Raw genomic sequence first — 21,642 nt, 5'->3', positions numbered from 1 at the left:
CATCAGTTTTGGCTTTTTGATTTCTTCTGGTCCGTATTTGCCAAGTCTTCACTGCTCTGGGCATTTGAAGAATGAAGGTGAAGAAACATGACCTCAGATAAAAATCCTCAGGGCGATTACTGAGGACGGGGGAGGCTACAAGGCTGGTAAGAGTCCAGCTTTTGGGAGAGCTGATTCACTGCCCTGAACGTCCTTGGGAGCACCCCTTGCCTTGTGATGACAGGCAAAAGATGCAGCTGTGTCAGATTTGGTAGCTCAGTTTTATTAAAAATAGCTTACTGGCAAGGTGAGGGTGGCGTGTGGTACCTGCGCTACCGGATCATAATATCTTCCCAAAACGCTGTTTGCAATTTAGGTTTATTTTTACTGAAGGCAGGCCTGCCCTCAGAGGAAAAGCACGCCTCCCCTCCCACCCCAGCAGGGTCTCATCAGCTGCTCCGGCGTTGTGCAGGAAGTCTGCGGCAGGGCCTGGCGCTGAACCTACATGTCAGTGTCTTAACCACAGGCACATCCTTCCTCCTTGCCTCCCCCAGTTTTAAACAGCATTAATAGGGTTTTTTTCAGAATCAATGGGCTTGTTTCACTTTAACCTCTGCCTAGTGGGATATACTAGGTGCAAAGATAATCTAAGATAAGGACGTTTCAGTGATTTTGGTGCTAAAAGGGAAGGGCGCTTGGTTTCCTGCATTCTTTTCATTATTGTTCCAGCCTAAATTAATTCATCCAAATCTCCTCTCCATTCTTAAGCGTCCCACGCGTTGGATTCCATCCCCTGGCCTTGGCAGCATCCCTGGATCCTCAGCCCCGCCTCTGCGGAGTTAGCCCTCATCTGTGGGGCAGTTTGCTCAGTCGCGTCTGATAATCCCTGCAGCTGCCAGTCCAGAATGCTTATCTGATATTTCCCCCACTCTTCTTCGTCCTAAACCACTTACTGTGTAGGCCAGAAGGAAAATCGATGCCCACCGTGCTGTCGTAGAGCAGTAAACAATCCGCTGTTTGCTTTAAGGAGCACCTAACGGTGCCTGCGAGCAAAGCAGCCGCGTGCTTCAGAACGACTCGTGCAGGGAAGCCGTGTGGGCTGGACGCACGGCTGTGCTTCCATCTCAGCTGCCTGAGGCGGGGTTTTCCTCTTATTTTTCAGCTAAAATAGACGGAGTCTCTGGAGCAACACTAGAGGGTATTCTAATACATCATAAAATTCCTGACGCGACGCGGTAACGAGTCAGAGCAGTGAGGCACGGACCTTAGTTTTTTGCAAAGTTCGTAGGTGCAATGGATTTAACGTGGATTCATAACTACTAAAATCTTATGCAACTGTTTAAATGTTTGGGGCAGTTATTGAAAGAGAAGCGTCACTTCTCTAAACAAATGGAGTATGGTGGGATCTTCAGCAATTCATGAATTCCAGGTCCAAGAAAATAATTTCGGACAGTCAGGGAACTGAGCCACCTGTGTGCACAGCCCAACAGCAGAAGGAACTTTTACCCATTAGGAAGATGCAGAAGGGCATTGCAGGGTCTGCTCTCATACTCACATTTTAAGGCAGTGCAATCCAAGACATATGTTTGGGAGAAAAGTACCTTGGTGATGCTTTTCCTTACTGCGTTGTAGAAAGAAAATAAACTTATAAAGAAAAATTATTGTCCATGTTAAATTTACAAGCAGTGTCTTACTGATTAAACTCCTGGAGGCCATTCCAGCAGGCTGCTGCTAGCTGCCTTCCATTCCTAGTGGAAAGACTTGCATATGAAGACTAACGCTCAGGTGTTCTGCAACATTTCCTGCGTAAACCAACCCTTTTCTTCTCTAAAGCTTATTAAAGGTGAGGGCAGGGAGAAAGGCTGTTCATCAGTCTTAATGGGCAAATTTTTTCAAGGCTCTGATTGCAGAAGTTACTATTACTTCTGGGTTGCTTGACCAAATACCCCAGAGAAACTGGGTTTTTCCTTGTTATGTTGGTTTGCTGTTTCTTGAAAGTGAGCTTTCAGTCATTGCCCTCTGAAAACAGAGCCCACTTGAGGGTCTTAGTGCTAAAACCAGTGGTTACTGTATCTGCAGTGCTCATGTGAGAGTTTCTGGCTTTCCTTAATGCTGTTGCAAATCGCTTCGTGGGAGAGTTAAAGATGAAGATATTCAACTAATGCTCCCATCACAAGAATATTTAATTACATATTTAAAAGGCAGCGATCTTCTCTGACATTCACCACTTCTAAGCAGCATTACATAATTCATGTTCACTTGATACTTTATAAACAGTTATTTGGTATTAGGCACTTACAAACGTTGAGGTGGCTACATAAAATGTAATCCAATCCGGCTAAATCTATAAGATCTGGTGCAGAAGTGCTTTGTTATGAGGTACAGATTGTGTTTCGACTTCACTTATTGTCAGTCACTTTGACAAATGACATCTTGGAAGAAGCATGGACTTGAAGGTTAGATGCAAATGAAGTGCTGAGTTTGATATTTTGTCTCACTAAAATTTACATCATTCCCAGTAAACATACACCTTCTAGGCTATTCATGGCATTGATAAACCAAGGAAATGGGTTTCTGTTTGCAGTTATGAACAGCTGCATGCAGTGGAGGTGTGTTTGCTTCAACTGCAGAAGCAGTGGTGGGGCCTTCAGCTGTGACAGCTCGCTAATGCCCTCTTTTGGGCCTTGGAGAGCCTTTTGAACTTTGGAAGGCTTGAAGGTTTAGCTCTGGTGGGGTTGGGGAAGCTTTTGCTCTGTACCCATGCTGAACCAGCAACTTCAATGTGCTTCTGTTTGCGTTCTGACTCTTACAGTAGTTTTTGTTTATTTTAGGCCAAAGAGTTGCCGACATTCAAAGACAATGATTTTATTAATGATGGCCAAAAGATTCACATTGATGAAAATAACAAAAAGATGTTCCTTGAGAAGCTCAAAAAGGACGTTGAGGTAAGAGTACACCTGTTCATATGTAGTAAAAATACGTGCCAAATTACAGCTAGCCCAGGAAACCATACCTGTAATTCATAAATGAAAGCTCTTGTTTGCAAGACTATAAGCACTGACTGTTTAAAATGAAACATAATTTAAACTTTCAGGAGTTGATCACTACTTTTGCTGATGTGATAAATGGCTTGATGGCATAGCTGATGGCCATACTTTGTCCCTGCCTTGATGATGCGATGTTAAACTGATGGTACTACTTGGTACATAAGTGCTTTACAAGCATAGTACCTCCAAATGCCCCTGGTGAGTATTGCTGGTTGTATTTTACGGGTGGAGGTACACCAAGACTACCTGACTTAAGCTGGATCCATAAATGGACTGTAGTCTGTAGCAGAGAATGTAGCTTCCCCTGCTTACAGTTGTGATGCTCTATTTGCTTTATATTAGTAATCCAGTTTTAAATCTTCTTTTATATCACCAGAACAGAGTGCCTCAGAAGTTTGTGTACAGCAGGTGGACTCATTATCATAGTGCAGTCATATCATAAATTTGTAATTGGCTGAATGTAGTCAGTAGTTAATAGAAAAGTGTTACTATATGAATTTAATGTAATATTTATTATAACTGATTTAGCTACTCAGCAAGTAAACTAAATTTTGGGTTGTCTACTTCATATAACTTGGCTTCAGTTTCCGTAAGTCAAAATATTATCACTAAGCACAGTGTTTTGCAGTCCCTATACTCAAAGCCTAAGATCTGTTTGCCTTGTTGGAAGAGACCTGATAGTAAGATGTTTCTGTGACTTAATAATGCTTTCAGCTGTTTTTATCAGAACGGCTCTGTGAATTGACTGGTGTAGTTCTTCAGATCTGTGTCTGAGTGTTGTTAAAAGCTCAATAGTTGAACACAATACTGGAACTTTAGAATTCACAATCATTTGCTTTTGAAGAAATCTGATTTCCCATTATCATAATGATGAGAAATGTATGATGATGATAATTATGAAAACGTAAGTATTTTGTGAAATATCGATATGTGCTTATTTTATATTTGGAGCATTGCACTAGAAAACTGCTGTCAATGTCACAGCTCTAGAGATAGGTATATTTGAGCTAAACTTTTGTGCCCTTTTAACGTCCTGCAGTTGCTGACTAAAGCTTTTACATTAAGCAGGTTGCAGACAAGATCTTAAACATGTGCAAGGAATAGAGAAGATACTTCATTGTTGCAGAATGTGGACTGTGTGTGCTATCTTCTACATCATTTACTGGATTGTAAATACAATGGCAGATTCCAGATAATGTCTTGAGAGGCTGTGTTTTATGGTTTTGAAATTTATACAGAGTATAGTTAAACATAATGTGCACCACTAGTGTGAAGTGATCTGACACCTGATTTTAACAACAGCAACCTATTCCTCAGCCTTGTTTTGCTTTTACTGGTCCTTCTGCCCTTGCTAGACAACTAATAGCATGCACTTTGTACCTAATATTAGGCACTCAGATTTTACCACAATGAAAAAAAAATGCACAACACTTAGCATATGAGTATCTTATGGACCACTATTTCCTGTTAAACATACTATGGAGTAGTTTTTTTAAGTATATGACTTTGTATCCATTCTTTTTTGTCATTAAATATTTTTGTTGTACTGTATTTCTCTCATAATCGATTCTTACATCTCTTTCTTGTGTTCAAACAGGCACATTGCTGCTGTTTTGATGGCTTCTTGTCCATGACTTTTCTCAGTTTGTTCCTGCTTCATTTTCCTGCTGTCTCATTCCACTGAAACTGTCCTGAGAAAAAGCACATCAGGGTATTTTTTCCACTTTAAATCAGATGATCTTTTCTTTGTGCTGATCTTCCTAAATCTTTTTGCTGTCATCAGCAGCACACTTTTTTTTTTTCCCGAAGACCCATTTTCTTCTAATTTGCAGTTCACTCTTCTTCCCAAGGGTCTGTTCTCTTTCATGCTATTTTTTATGGTTATTGGTAGATTTTTCTCCTCTCTCTCTTGATATTTATCAAGTACCTAATGATGTGCCTGGAGTCTTTCCACTCCTTCACTTTCCACTCCATCGCCTTTGGCCAATCTCATCTGTTCTTCTTGTATATCATTGTATATCATCTCTTCCAGCTCAGATCTCTTCTAGTCTTGTGAACAATCTTCTGCATTATTATACTGAAATGGTTAGAAACCAATTTCTTCTTTCTTCTTAAAACCTCTTCTCAATCTCACTCTTTGTAATGTATTTCTGGCACTTGAATTCAGAGTCACGTTGTTATCTCTGATTCCTCTCTCCTCAGAATCAGGATTTTGACTGTCGTTTCTTATTTCCCCATGTTTTTATACTCATTTATCCTTGCTGCTATTCCAAAGTCTGGCTTAAATCCCTTCTCCTCTGGTCTGCTCTAACTTCTGTTTTGTAGCCCTTTAGAGCTTCTAAAAGCTGAATCAATTTGTATTTTCAGGCTCTCTTTGTGCATATCGTAAGCAGAGGCTCCACGGGTCATCCTATGGCAAGTTCAAAATCCCAGGATCGCTTTGAAGCTGCAGCACGGCGCTGCCCTGCCTGCCCCTCACCCCTTGAACTGTTTATCCCTTCTTCTTGCTTTTATACATCTCTTATTTCCATCTCCCTCTCTTAACTTCCTGCCTTACTCTGTTCCAGTCGATTGAAATAACAATTTGTCTATATGGCAACTGTATTCATTTTCCAGTTTTCTTCAAACTCACCTTTATTCAAAAATACCCTTTCATTCACATTCACATTTTGCTTATGTGACTTACACTGGGAGCCTTTCATTCTGAAGAGAATATAGCACTGCTCCGTTTCTTCTTGATGTAAACCTTCACTACATTTCCAGTGCAGGAATATTTAAACATTTTCGCTTGATTCTTTAACAAGGCTGGAAAGGGAGTGAGGAGGCAGACGTAGCACCAGCTCTAGCAGCCCATGAGCCTGATGCATGGAGGCTGGTGTGGCACCGAGCGGTTAGCAGAGTAGCCCTAATTAAAACGCCAGACTGGAATGACAGACACTGGTCTTCTCCACACGAAAAATTACTTTTCCCTGAGGATTTTGGGAGAGTGTCCTACAGCTGTTTTCAATATAAGTTGCAAGTGACCTGTGTGCTGTTAGTATATCTTAATAAATTCAAGTATCTTTTTACTAGCTTTATCACTTAATCCTCCATTTTGCTCCTCTCAGAAGCATTGATGTCCTCGACTGATGGCATTGTGTAACTTCTCGTATTTGAAAGCTGATCTTACGTTTTTCTGTGATATTGATAAATTGCTTATTATCACTTCCTAGTTCCTTGCTCAGCTAAAACTCATGGACTACAGCTTGCTGGTTGGAATTCATGATGTTGAAAGAGCTGAACAAGAAGAAGTAGAGTGTGAAGAGAACGATGGAGAAGACGAAGGTGAAAGTGATGGGACCCACCCTATTGGAACTCCTCCGGACAGCCCAGGAAATACGCTGAACAGCTCGTTGCCTTTGGCTCCAGGGGAGTTTGATCCAGCTATTGATGTTTATGGAATAAAATCCCATGAAAGTAAGCAGTAATAAACATTTGGATGTTAAGATATTTTGATTCTTGCACCAGAATCCTAACATCTCACAACCACGTAAAAGCAAAGTTACATTGCACAATATAAATTCACTCTGTAGGAGAGGAAATTGATAGCTGTTTGGTGTAAGCAAACACCGAACTTTTTCACCAAGCTGTTTGGTGAAAGCAGAAGACATCTGTAATGCTCAGCTTTGATACTGAACGTATTTCTTAGATATTGTGATGTGTGGGGATGCAGTCAAGTAGTTCACCTACTGCACAATCAACCCATATACTGGCTTACCTATTCAGACACTGCAGTTCTCAGCAGCTGTTCAAGACAGGAAAGTTGTTTATTTTTTCATCAGCATCTGATAAATACGTGTTCTTATTTATAAATAAAGTGAGCAATAATTCCTATTTCTGTATGCTGTTGTTTTATTTTGCACTCATTTGGGGGGGGGGGGGGGGGTTGGATCATATTCGAGTGCAGTTAAAGTCTCAGTTAAGAACATCTTGAGCCTGTGGTCTTTATAAAACTGTGATTCTGACTGACATTAACCTGCCTGAGCTGCTGACTGATCTTTAACAAGTCTCCTTTGTTAGAAGGAGGACTCATGACTAAGATGTCTCAAAAGTCATTCTTACTGTCACGTACTTGCCCTTTGCAGATGCACCTAGGAAGGAAATATACTTTATGGCCATTATTGACATTCTTACTCATTATGATGCAAAAAAGAAAGCTGCTCATGCTGCAAAAACGGTAAAGCATGGGGTAAGTATCTGTTGTTATATTTTTTGTCTGGTACCATTTATAGTTCTGCATTTTTGTTGTTTAGTACACAGTCCAGGAGATCTGTGGAAAAGGGAAATTGTTTATTCCTGGTTTCATAAGTAATACAAAAGTACAGAGTAACTGCTACACATCACATACTACAAGTAAAAGTCCCATTTCAGCTGTACACATATTTCTTACCAACAATGAAGACTAATGAGATGCTGCCTATTTAGGGCCTTGTACTATATTTGTGTGATGCACCTTATTATTGCAATCAAAGCTGTTCACCAGGCACTTGTAGTAGTATACAGTTCTGTGAAAGCTGTTGTGAATCTTATTCTAGATGCAGTTCCCTAGTGATGGTTTCATTATTGGGTATAGCCTGCTGAAAGTTAATTCCTCAGCATATAATGTGGCTCACTTTACAAGGTTTCATTAAAAATATATATTTAAAATATATTTTAAAAAGTCCACTTTGCAAAATTAAGTATAAAATGTACATATCAAATACTTGGATACTATTCAATGAAGGCTCCTGTTTGACTACCATTAATTTATTTTTGACTGAAATTGCTGTCCAGCAGCAGACACCAAAGAATCGTGGTGAAGCAGCCCAGTCTTACAGAATTAAGATTGGTATCTTCCATTATCACCATATAGTGATTTAATGTTCAAATTTCATAAACTCTTTAAAAAGAACTTTATCATCTATGAGGCCAAAGCCCCTCTGTCTAAGTATCTAAGGATCAGGGCATTGTGGGGGGGTTTAACCAAAGAGTTCAGAGCTTTTCGGTTTCCAGCAGAAGGTGATTTAGAACACTTAGCAATAAGCCCTGGACAGGCTTGCAGAAGGTGTTTTTTGTCTCTCCAAAACAATGTGTTCATTAATCTCTGTGCTCTCAAAGCAGATGAAAGTTGACACAGACCATTATCTGGCAATTACTAATTAACGTTGAATGTAGCAGACTTAAAAAATCATGCTTCTGGCTTAAATAAAGGATAAAGTAATATTGTAAATAGCAGCTATGATCGTGGAAGCTGACTGTGATTAGAACTTACTACAGAACATTACTTTCGTGTAAACATTTTGTTTCTTTCACTGTCTACATCCTCAGCCACCTGACACTGAAGTTTGTTCAGTAATTGCATGCATGCATTTTTTCCCTTTTGTAAAATGAGGAACTATAAATATAAAGGACTAATGACTAATATAAATGACTAATTCTCTGAAAATGTCCAATAAAAAATATGAATGAAATTATGACCTCATTGAAGTAGCAATTGTACAGCTTCTTCAGGGAGTGCAGGTTTAGATTAATATATGTTAAAAAAAAAAAAAAGTTACTTGTTGTTACCATGTATTCCAAAGCAGGTAAATTAGTATTCAGATAGCAATACACATTAAGCAAGTAGTGACACACCAGATCTGACTACAGTAGTTCAGTCTTCTCACCATGAAGACACCGCTGCTCAAGAGACCAGAATCTGTGGATAACGTGGTTAAATGAGTGTGGTAGAAATTATGTAGGAGACTGAAGTACAGTGAAAATAAAGAGGAGCAAAGAATGCTATTCAGAAATGGGAGGTGGATATTGTAGGGTTATGGTGGTGAGCACCAACCACCATACTAGCGTCCCTGTCCTGGCATGGAGCCTGGAGAGCATCCTTAAGATTCTGCTTGCAGGGGTTATTAGATTTTGTATGTGTAGTACCTGGTTCTGAGACTGCAAATGAAGTGCGTTAAGTAACACTGTCCGTGACAAAGCATCAAATAAAACACTTGTTCTTCCTTCCCAATTCTCTTCCCTCCCAATTCTCCGCGTAGGCTGGTGCAGAAATTTCAACCGTTAATCCTGAACAGTATTCAAAGCGCTTCTTGGACTTTATTGCTAACATCTTGACGTAACCTATCATGTTACATGGGACAGACACAAGACCTGGGGACAACAGCAGTGGCTACAAGTGTACGGAAAAAAGGAGCTCAGAGAAGTGCTCATCTTGCAGAAAGCAACCCCTTTGTTTACATCTGCTGGCAAAGATGACTGAAGTGGGGTGGAATACTCGCTTTAACAGCTGCCTGATATTCCCAGCATAGTTCTAGCTATTTCTGACTCTTTTGTGTGTGCAAAAAAAAAAATAATAATAATAATTAAATTAAATAAATAGAACAGCTTACTCAGAGTGCACTGTGACAGTCATACTCTGATGCTACCAGCTGAAACGGAATAAATGAGCAAAGAGGTGTGGGGTGGGGGTGGGGAAGAGTAAATGCATGTTAAATCTACAATATTGATATCAAATTGTAAACTGTGGATCAGTTTATTTTTTGAACTAAAAGATACATGACAGTATTCATGATGATGATGATAATAATAAAAACCTTACTGCGAATGTTACACTTACACCATGCACACTGGCACTCCTTAAAAAACAGCTGCAACAGTAAGCCCTTGGTGCCGGAGGCTTTTCCCATCAGGTTCACTGCAGTTGGATTTTTTCTTTTTTTTTTTTTTCTTTTTTTTTTCCCTCTGTCTCCCTTTTTTTTCCCTTTTTTTTTCAGCACATTGCATCAGGAAGTTCAGGCTTTCAGACACCTGAGAGCTGATGTCTCTTATCTTACGAAGAGCTAACATGTAATTCTTGCTGTGTGTACATTTTTGCTACAGTAAACTTATGTTAAGGGAAAAACCTTGCTTCTTTTACTTTGTTACCTGAAGTTTTCATTTGTTTTATATTCTTGCAATATAGGAACTAATAATGTTACAAGTGGAAAAAAGCTTATTTGAAGAAGCGCATAGTTTTGGGCAATAGTAGCTACATCTTTCACCCACGAGAGATGTGCATACTGATAGAAACTCCATTCTCTTGTAATTTAATGGGAATTTGAAGTTTAAATGCTTATGTTGTACTGTTTAAACAGTGGTATTTTATTATAGATTATCCCTCTAAAAAATAACCCTGAATTTTACTGTTTACATTATTAGGAAAGCAGGGATATTTCTGAATTTCAGACTTGTGTACAATATATGATTTTTGAGTTTACATGTAAAGTTATTTTGCAGTACAAATGAAGTAATGTTTGTCATCTTCCAAGGTGTAACGTGCAGTAGTGTACTAAAGTGAATGTTTCGCTCACTTCCGTGATAGACTCTTTTACAATAAAAAGAGAAAGGTTATTGCAGAGGGATTCTTCCCAAGGTCGTCTTTCGTCAACAAAATGGCCTGTCCTACCATCTACTCAAATTTGATTGTATAGTACGTTGCCTAAAACTGTGCTGATCATGTTTAACTTGTTTAAAATTTTTAAAACACGACATTGTATTTCTTCTCTTGTATTTTTCCCTGAAAGACTCCATGCTTGAAAGACAAATTTACATATGCTTAAAGTTTATCTACTTATACACTGTGCTAAAGCTGTGCCTTTGAAATTTCTTTATTGAAATTGTTAGATTTTATAGGCAATTTAAAAGAAGTCAAACCCTCCCCATCATCATTTCTAACTCAAATCAGGAGTGCCAGCATGCCTTCTCCATAACTAATGTCAGTGCTGTTAAGCCTGCAACTGTGCATAATGTATGTAGTGTTTTACTGCAGAGGAGCCTATACAATAGCAACCCATTACACTCTCTTCAGTGGCCAAAGGCAATACTATCCCTGTTGCTGTGTACTAATTTTATTCTCCTTTCCCCTACCTTTCCTTCAGGATTTTTTTTTGTTTTGTTACATTTGACTTAGTGATGTCTGCAGCACTGTAATGTATGTGTATACTTTTGTATTGTATGTATTTAAATAAGTTGGTACTGTGGCTTGGTATTTTTTTTGTTCTCTCCCTGTACACCCCGGTTGTCTACATTTATCACCCGTGTTTCATTTCCTGAAGTACGCTGCGGCTTCTTAAAGCGTGAGGCCACAGCGAGACCCTGAACTAAAAATGAGGTACACGTACTTTGAGTAAATATTTAATTGCGGCCAATTAGTGTACATTTTTAGACAATTTTAGAAATTTACAACAAAGCATTCTTTTTGTCTGTGTAGCAGTTTTGTCACTCATTATTGTTGATAAACTGTTTATTTGGACAGGGCAAAGAAGACTCATTATTGTATGTTAGTGCTTAGATTACACTCCAAACATGAGCAAGGCTTTATAAAATAAAGCACTCTGATGACTCACTAGGTAAATCTTCTGTTCTTGTGTTTCAACTACATTTCTGATCACTTACAGATGAACTTGGGATGTTAAAATGAGCGTGTAGACTATATCATAAAGAAAACGTAAGAAGACACTATAAACTTTTGCATTACATTTTACCTTGCTCCTTCCATGCTTACTTAAGTGGCTTGAAATGTTTAGCCTCTGCTTTTTTGTGTTTAGGCTGTGCTCCACGAACAAATACAGAGGTTTGTGAGTGACGGTGTGATGCATTAAATCCTAGCATTGCTACAGAAAAAGGAAGATGGCCCACAACAGTTAATTGATATAAAGATTGGCAGAACTTTGCTAATGTGTGTAAGACCTTAAGCTAAACAAATTATTTAAAAAATACTTGGGAACAAGCCTGGATAATTCACAGGGAGGAAGGAGGGCTTTATGTCTGGGCATTTCAGGGCTTTGCTTGTCAGGGCTTCTGGCACATGATGCAGCCTGCACCGCACAGCCCAGGCAAATGGCAGAAAAGTGCCTTTTTTCTTTATCCTGACTGACTTTTAATTCTCTTAATGCATTTCTCATTTTTTACTTCTTCTTGGTTTATGGCACAGACGTAGCAAGACAATATTTTCAGAAATACTTTTACCTATAAAATACACCTGACGGACTTAGTGATAAAGCTGATGTTCCCCACAGGGAAGGCTGTTGAGGAGCTATTCTATTAAAAGCGGGTGAAGAGATAGGGAGGGGAGAGAATCTTCTTAATTACTCATTTAATGATGTCTCCAGTATTAATCTAAGCCTGCACATCACACAGCTGTTCTAGCTGTTTAGGCTTCAGTATGACCATGGTGCTCAAGGACTGCTGCGCGCATTACTTGGATGTGCTAGAGGTGGATAGCAAGCTCCCAGGCCAGTTCCCTGTGTTTGTCACTTAAAAACCTGCAGTATCCTCTGACCAGGCTGCCACACTCCTGTGCTGGTTTTATAATATGGATGCTCATACAATAAAAGTTTCTAATATACAAACCCAGCACAGTGGGATAGAACGTGCTCCAGCCGTGCTCCAACAAACTGCTCAGCAGCTGAGGTGTTACTGCTTGTTTACAGCATGTCGAGCTCTCCTCTTTTTTTTTCCTAAGACTTCTGGACATGCTTAAATTTCACTTTGCAGTAAGTACATTTAAATTTTAAGCTAGCCCATCCTTTGAAGCGATGGTTCTTAGTGAGGAACTGCTCCTGTTGGTACAGCACTGTCCCCTTGCTGACACTCGGTTGTCTCCGTGTGGTTACAGAGCTGAGATTCACAAGGCTGCAGCTATCTGTGGCCATCCTGCCCATCCCATCCCAGCCTCCCAGCACAGGGGCATCCCCCTCCTGCCTGGTCTGCCTCACCAGGGGTGACTGATTGCTAATCTCTTCAGGGGAGGTTGTCACAGGGCAAGCAGTGTTTGACAGGGGCTGCTGGCTCCAGCAAGCAGTTGAAGGCCCTTGTCTTCAGGAAAGGTGTGCATATGACAACACATAGGAAGAGAATAGCTTTTCTGATGAAATGTTTCCTCTCTCACCTGAAGAAAACCTGAAAGCACTGATGATATTCAAGGTATGAGAGCCAACCGTCACGTTAATGCAGGGACTGCAGCAAAAGAGATGTTTAAATTAAAATTTCATGGAAACAATTTTTCTGGATAAACTATATAATGTAAACGTATAATCTGAACTTCCAGCTTACTCCCTTGTGCTTACCTCTCCTTTCCCAGTGCAGTACAGGTTAGCAAGTACCGCAGCACAGGGAATCGTGTCATTCTGATGTTCTTGTGCTCCGTTACTCAGTGTCTGTTCTGTGTGTGCTGTCCCCTGCTTCTTGGTTTCTTTCAAACTTTCACACTTCTCACGTAATGGGAACAGAAACAAAAACAAAGCAGTTAACTTAGAGAACAAATCTGCTTCACTCCTTCCTTTCCATCTTAATTTCTCTGTGCCAGCTGTTGTTTCAGGAAACCAGCACACCCCCTACAATGCGGTGCCGTAGCAAAGAGCAGGCGCTGCGCAGCTGCAGCAGTGCTGGCTCCGGGCTCGTGCGGCCAGTAATGGTAGGCTGCTGCACGAGGGATCAGAGATCCAGTGCCGTGCTACAAGGGAATGTGCATGGACGAGTGATAGAAAGAGCTTGAGAGCCGCAGCTTCAAGTGGTGAAGATGGTTTGTGTGAGATTAAGAATCACAATCTAACAGTAACCTTATTAAAAGCATTGGAAATTAGGACCGGCAAGGACTTGAAGAGTTATGGTCTGTCCCAGAGCAGTCCAGCTGCAGATAAACAATAGCAAGAAGTGGTTTAATCTTTACCAGTGAGGGCAGGTCCATGGCTTCCCTCTGCTAGCCTTTCCCAGGCCTCACTAGCTATAACATTAGATAGACTTCTTTCTAATATCTTTCCTGACTCTACATTACTACAATTTAAGCCCATTAATATTTGTTCTATCTACAGCAGGCCCTGAGAACAGTTTATTCTCTTCCTCTTTCAGTCTCTCTTAATACGATCCTGCCTTTATATACTGAACAATGTAAATATTAGCTTTGGCACATATTAAATTGAATATTTCCTTTCCTTATTTAACAAAATAATCAAAATAGTTTGAGCCAGACAGAATGACCTATTCCGTCTTAATGCCCAATTAAAAATAAATAAATAAATAAAATGGTGCTTCTCAATTGTCAGTCACATTTTATAAATAGATTTACAAATATGTATTTTGAGATTTTCCTAGTAATCCATGTACTGTCTAATCCCAAAACTGTGATGATTGCTGTTTGAACAGAACACAATCTCAAAAGGAGCACACAGATACTGCTTGGCTGTAGCTGTTGCTACAACTGCAATAAAATACCAACTACTTCCTTTTTTACCAAAGCAAATGATACCACGATCTTTGTTTTCCTAATGATATTCCCCATTCTCCAAGCTTCTAGTCTCATCTCTGTCAGTGATACGATATGAAATAATTATCTGGTCATAGATAATTAAGATATGAAAAATACTTCTTTGTGAGCTGGCATAAATTTACACTTGCCCAGTGCTCAGACTAATTTTTGGACATTTTAGTTATTGCCCAGTGTGCCTTGAGTTTATATAAAGGGTTCCTGCTTTGCTCCCAGTCAGCCTGATTAATTCATACTGGCTTGTTTTATGTAGCTGCGTGGTGTATCCTACTGGAGTAAATGGAGTTTGTGAAATCCTCGTGTTCTGCAGCAGTTTGACAACGCCATACAGGACGGGGACGTGATTTAACTCATTGCCTGTCTCCATTCCCACTCTTTCCCCTTGCCTCTGCGTAAGTAGCCCAAGGCCAAAGCTCTTTACTTTCTTTTCCTTTTTATGTACTTTTAAGTGGATCCGTAAAAAACATTTCATTATAAGAGAATCTCAGACACTCTTCTGTCCCCAGCCTATTTGGCATACAAAACCCAACACAAGGGCCAGCTGCCTTCTGTGCTGACAGAAATTAAGTTTGCATTCCCCCAGCTGTGGATGAAAGGCTCGTGTTGGACTCTGGCTGGGGAAAAGTCCCGTGCCCCCCGAGATGCACCTGCTTAGCCCAACTGCTAGGGCTCAAGTGGTGCCTGAGGATCCTTTCTGCCCCAGTAGGTGTGACTAATTAGTGCCAGCCTTAACTAGGCACATGGTGCTCAGATGGACTTCACGCTCTGGGCCCGGCCCTGTCTTCCTTTGTACCCTGTAACCACGTAACAGCAACAAAATATTCCCTGCCTTGAGGGGTTTCTCTGAGTGTTGCCACTAATTTCAGCTGTCAGCCGTTTCAATAAACCAAACGCGTCTGTGGAAGCACTGCTTATTTGGATGGGATTTTCTTCTGACAGACCAGAAACATGTCCTCATGCCTGCTGATCTACCCCCTTCTTGACCCTCCATCAAGCATGCTCCCCACAGCCACGCTTTTTGGCCTCACTCGGAGGACCAAAGTGTCCGGCCTAAAGCAGGTGATGGGTTCCACAGGCACGTTTTGGCAAGGTGGGGGGCTAATCCCTAAAGAAACGAGCTTTTCAGATTAGAAGATGGATGTGAAAGGATTGTCAGTCTCTTAAGGTCCACAATGAAGCATCCCATTCCTTCTCAGGCACTGGGATCCCCCTGACTGGCCTTCTTCTTGGGGGAGCGGCGTCAGCCACCTCACCAGGCCTCTAGATGCAACAACCGCCACTGCAGCGAGGGAGCAGGCCGCGGCTGGTGGCCGGGAAGTCACCCGACCTGGCCTCTATGTACCCAGGGCAAGCTCAGGCCTCGAACGTGTGGCTACTCTAGAAGATCAGAATACAAATGGTTTAAGCACAAAATGCTCCCCTGTGCTGGAGTCCCTGCACTCATGAACACCCAGAAAAGAGCCACTCTCCCTTATGTTCTCATGATTGGGGCTCATTATCCAAACCCTCTCCTTTAGCGCTCTGAATTACCTCTGAGCAACTGCAAGATTTATCAGCAAGAACACCAAGACAGCATTTGTTCGATTCCTGTCCAACAAGGCTCAAAAGAAGGAGGGAAAAAAGGTACAGAGCTGTTAGTAATCAAATCCCATCGCATACTAAAAATAAAAGAAGCTGTTTCAGCAAGGTGAGAGACAAAGCAAGTTGCACCCTAGTGAAGATGAGTGTTTGGTGCAAAAAGGTGGGAAACATTAAGCAAAGAGCCAACCACAGGTGCCCATAAGGTGAAAGCTGAAGATGCTCTTCAAACAGCCAAGCTTTGTTGCCATTACGTGCTTTAAAACCAAAACTATCAGTTCAAATTAATCCATGCTTTATGTGCAGCCAATGTGAGGAAAGCGGATGTCATAGGACAGCAGTAACACAGGGAGTCAGGGAGTCCCTGCACTCTGCAGAAGCTGTGACCAGGACAGACACCCTGCCGAAAGCCCTGCCAAGAGAAAATTAAACTCACTGAGCCTCGTGAGCACCAGGGCACGTGCAACTCCTGCAAGGTAGCCACAGACCAACAAAATAAAGACGGTGGCTGTGCTCTAGAATAAAACCCTACGAGCAGCATCTGAGATGTCAGGGGGGAAAGTAGTGGTCACAAGAGACTTAACCTGCTATCACGTTTCCAAAAAAATGCATTCTCTCATTACATGGAGCAACTAAAGAAGAGGGTCTGCACACTTAGAGGACTTTTCAGCAAGTAGAAAAAGTAATTTCACAGCCAGGCATAACTGGAGGGCTACATTTCACAGCCTATCCCAAAAATGAAAGGTGGAAAACTTCAATGAGTTCAAAGAAACTAGCCAGGCATCTAATACAAAGACATTTCTGGATACTTTCTGCATGTTCAACCAAAGTATGGTTTCAAGTCTTTCATATGATACAGATATTAACATGAAGTCACAGCCAGGAAATTAATTCTGGATGTTAGCAAGCAAACTGTTTTTAATCCTAATTGTTCCTTTTCTGCTAAACAAAGTGGTTTTAAACAGACCTCCCATGTAGCTTAATTTTGTGTTTAAGCCAGCTGCTCGCAATAAGTGCTTTCGCCTATTCTTGCTTCTCCCGCAACTTGTACTGTTACCTTTCCAAACCAATTCACAGCCCTGAGTGCACTGCTCTGGTCTTTAATCACTGTGGTAGTAGTTCTCACCTACTTCCCTTGCACTGACCACCCTATAGCCACAGCCAGGTTTTGCTTTAACTAACACCCTATAGCCAAGATTTGCAGTGTTAAGAGGTAAGTTGTACTATTTCTAAAGCTGGAAGTCCATTCTGCCATGTACAAGCCCTTCCTTCAAGCTATTGTTTACTTTATAACACATTTGACACATCAAAAGAAATCCAAAGGCACTTGAAATATCTTCTAACTTACAACTGCCTTTAGTTAGAAATTAAAATTTGATCCAAAGCCCAGGAAAGGCTCCCTCTAAATACAATAGGTATTGAACCAGATTCTTCAAGCATAACATTTTCATCATCAGTAACTCACAGCAATTTGTCCTTGCTAAACTAGGTGTTGCTGTTTTAACAATGCCGGCATAAACTCATATTTCCAGTTTCTCTTATTATGGATCCAGATACCTCATGGCGAAAGCACTGACATATTTCAATATCTATTTAGGATGCTTACTGAAGTGCAGCCTGCTTTGCACAGAATGAGTGCATCTTTTCTGGAGTTCCACAGCATAACTGCAGCTGCAAACGGAGAGTCAAAACTCACCAAAAGGTTTAATTGAGTATAACTATATTAAGTACAATCAGTTAGCAAGACAGATGTTTGGACAGACCTTCCCCTGAATGGTATCTTCAGTCCCATTTGTCTAATGCTCCCACAGTACTTAACAGCCAGCTCAAACATCCCTTGAACTGTAAAATAAATTCCCACAGACCAGATGAGAGCAGAACAAATCAGGCTCCAGCACACACATACAATATGTGCTAGATTTCCTATAGCATAATTAGTACCATACAGCTTCTCTATGCAACAGGATAACTCTTTATCCTAACCGAGGGCAAGGAAAGCGAGTTCATACAATCTGTGATAGACCTTCTCAATTCCAGAAGAAAGAGGCTTAAATATGTAATTTAAAACATAAGCACGAGCATTTCAACTTTGAATTGACTGAAGCAATGTAGTAAGAGGATGCATTTCAGCTTGGCTTGCTCCAAAACCTTCAATGAGGAGAAAGATAGAGCAGAAGCTTGGTTTAGAGCCAGACACAAAAGCTTTCATGAAATCAAAACATGGGAAGCATAATTCTTTCACAAACGTATAATGTAAAACCAGTTATGCTCAAAGCCTTTTCAATCTTACTCATTTTTGATTAAGAAATACAAAAAAAATCAGCTCAAAAGAATGTTATTGGGAAAAAAAAAAAACGGAGAGCAGATCTCAAACCTAACTGTATATGGCAGCTTGCACCGCTGAAGAACCGATTCCTTTGGTAAGTTTTTAACTGTTACAGACCCATGTCCGTGTGTTCCTCCTACAGATTACAGTAGCACAAAGCAAGTAAGAACCTGCCCAGGTGTTCTGCCAAATCCGTCCTGATGTCTTGCTCTGGTACAGATGGAGAACCAGCATAATAATAATTACACTTACATAAATGAAAATAAATTGGAACGAGAACCTTGGTAATTCGAAGCATTACATTTTTTAACGCACCAAGTTGCATCATGCAAATGACCAAAGTATGTGGGAGGTGAGCAGAAGAGAAACGAAGGGCGACAGCTGTTAATTTGCTCTGAGGACACACACCGAAGGGTGCTGTTGGAGGGGAGATCGGTGTCAGTTCACATTTTTGCAGCTATGGCACACCCCTTTATTCACGCAACACACGATACACAATTATCTTGCAGAGGTCACAGGAGTCAGCTCTCCCTTTCATCTCATTCACATCAATTAGAAAAATATGCCAAAGTTCACTGAGGTTGTTTTTTTTTTTTTTTTTTTTTTTGGCTTTTTAGGGCAGTTAAGGGATCGATCCTTGACTCAGAAGCTCGCAGCCTGGTCTCATGTCCTTGGGGTGGGGGAGCTGCAAACAGAAAGAAGTGGGCAGCTCATCTCGAAACAAAGTGAAAAAAAAAAATCTGAGATAACTTCTGTGCACGTGCCAAAGAAACATTATCAAGGATGTCTCGGGAAGTCACCATCATTCTAGAGAGAAATAGTAATCTCTATTCATTATTATTGTAATATTAACGGGAAGGAAACAGGACGGCAGAGGACCGACGTGACTGCAGGGCAGCAGTTCCACCACCCACGGCCAGCTGCGTGCAGGGCAGAAACCCCGACTGGGGGCAGGCACCAGCTATTGTGCAGGCACGTCCAGCCGCAGCAGCAGCATTAGCTGTCAGTGCGTATTTCCAAACGTGGTGACATTCCTTCTGCCCTCCTGCTTTTGTTTGTGCCTCAGTCTTGTAATTAGTGCCAATCTCCTTCAGTGGCTTGTTAGGAGTCCCTCCTCAGCATCCTCTGTGCTCTGCTGGGCAGTTTTTCCTAGTTTTTTCCCCGAGGTGCCCTTTATGCAGTATGTGTATTTCTCCATATTTAATAAGGTTCTGAAAACCTATAAACCTGAAGGACAGCATGAGATCAAGCATTTAATTAATAATTAACCATATAATTTGTAGTGTAATGTTCAGAATTGTATATACACACGTACGCAGAGAAGTGAGCACATCCTTAGATCTATAAAGTTCAGAATTTCTTTTCAAGCTTCCTTTTTCTGCCAGTAGGCTTGACGAAGCCGACTTTTCACAAAACAGAGGCTGTGAGTGAAAACATTTTGCACCAGATCTTCCTATGCCACTGCAGGTTATCACCTCATCAAGGGAGAACTCCTCTCAAAATTAAAAATAGCTTCCAGGTTCAAGACTGGGCAAAATAATTCCCAACCAGATAAAATAAATAAAACAAATTAAAATAATCAATTCCCAGCTGATTTATCAAAACAGGCGAAACTTTCTTTCTGACTTTCATGCGGCCTTGCCCCACGGTTTTCACTGTAGGGAACCACAAGCGTAAGACAAGCCCGAAGCATGCCGGTGGCTGGAAGGCACCGACTTGCTCTGCAAGAATCCCCCCAGCCGTGTCCCCTTCCTCCAGCTACTTGTCGTTTGGGAAGGCAAGGCATTGCCAAAGCTCTTGTCCAGATCATCTGTACGTGCACAGGCGCCAAGTCAGACACTGCCTGGAAGCTTCGGATTTGCCATTAATACGCCGCATGGCTGATTCACACATTCACAGCTAAGGCCAAAACACCCCCCGAGTGCCAAATTTATTGCACATTTACAGTAACTCCAATGCTTCCCAGCAGCCCCAGGCTCATCGCACATGCTCTGCGCTGTGCAAGTGTAGAGATTTCTGCCTGGGAAATCCCCTGCACACAAAAGATGTGGTGGTAGCCTTAAGTCAGCAGCCAAAATGAAACACGTAATGGCAGCTGCTTTGCTGATGGTGTTGGGCCTGGGAGAGACGAGGAGAACCACCCGTATTCTGTGTAACGTGGAGCACAACACGGAGCACTGCCTCCTTGCTCTCACTTCTCCAGGCTTTGTGCAGGAAGGGGCATTAATGGAAATCACTTTTCATGCGCAGTTGCAGCTTAACTTCAAGGAAAAATCCTTGCGGTGGAGTCCCGAATCGTGCTTTTCTCTGTATTCCCAGCTGTGTTCCTGGAGGAAAGGATTTACATCAACTGGCACAAAACTACTGACATTAAATATAGTTGTTTAATAGCCACTTGGCTATTGAGAATGATAGTCAATTATAAACATTTATTTAAAGACTTTTATAATATTAACATAAACGTTCAGACTGTTAATATAAATGTATCTCATCATAACTCCTGGTAACGGCACATCAGCAGGCAAGCGAGGGTTTGCTCACTTGTGTTTATCCACACAAGTTTACCATCAAGACTGACTGACTTTAATTAATAAAGGCTGATCTTTCAGCTTTTCTTTCCACTTCTGCAGTTATGAAAAATCTATTTTTGAAGGTGGACCCCTATGATAAATGGAGCATGTCAGTGAAACAGCTTATGATTTCAGTTTAAAAGAAATATATATAATTAAAGCAAAAAGTTTTTCTGCACAACAGAGACCGAAATTCCTACCATCTGGAAAATGTAAATACTCTCAATCATTAAGCTACAAAGTCTCAGCGTTTGCTAAAAATGATATAGATATTCAGTACTGTGCCGCATTTCTAAAGCCTCGGTGCAGTAATCTATGAAACGTGCTCTTCCCCCACTTTGTACATTAAGCAGTTTATTTCAGGTAGTATTTCCACTGCGCCTAAATTATTCTTGAAAGGGTATGTTTCAACAGAACTTAGCACGTGCAATAGTAAGTAGATTTTGGAAACGTCTGGCAATTAAATTTCTTAAGTCTTTGTTTTGTGAAAATAAATCAAAACTGGTTTAAAAGCTGAGCTATGATCTAGGATTATACTGTTTGCCCAGTAAGGAAATAATTTGCAATCTGCATCATCTAAAGAAATGCCTTAAGGACTACAACGGTGTTTCATTTTTTTTTCTCAAAATTTCTATTATTGGGGGAAAATAGAACACAGAGACAAAAATATTTTCATTGACTCCCACAAGTCTTTTATTAGACTCAAGAGGCAAAGAAAACATATAACACCTGGCTTTCTGATGGTAAGAGGAAACTAGAATTATTTTTATCTGTTTCCCCTCTACACCTCCACTGCATTTCTTCAGCCCCTCATTAAGTCAT

At 40.9% G+C, this 21,642-nt stretch overlaps 1 protein-coding gene across 1 annotated transcript in view; it reads left to right on the top strand.

The window, feature by feature from the left end:
• Positions 1–11,428, top strand: part of PIP4K2A (phosphatidylinositol-5-phosphate 4-kinase type 2 alpha) — a 109,261-nt gene extending 97,833 nt beyond the window's left edge. Inside the window, exons 7-10 of the mRNA XM_083823609.1 lie at positions 2,811–2,924; positions 6,239–6,482; positions 7,151–7,254; positions 9,083–11,428. Coding sequence (XP_083679735.1) covers positions 2,811–2,924; positions 6,239–6,482; positions 7,151–7,254; positions 9,083–9,163 — 543 coding nt within the window. The 3' untranslated portion in view covers positions 9,164–11,428. The remainder of the gene's footprint in view (positions 1–2,810; positions 2,925–6,238; positions 6,483–7,150; positions 7,255–9,082) is intronic.
• The last annotated feature ends 10,214 nt before the right edge of the window (positions 11,429–21,642 follow it).

Source organism: Anser anser, assembly GCF_964211835.1.
Source record: "Anser anser genome assembly, chromosome: 2".
NCBI classification, from domain to species: domain Eukaryota; kingdom Metazoa; phylum Chordata; class Aves; order Anseriformes; family Anatidae; genus Anser; species Anser anser.
Note: the sequence above shows the minus strand (reverse complement) of the source record. Positions and strands in the feature narration are given on the sequence as shown.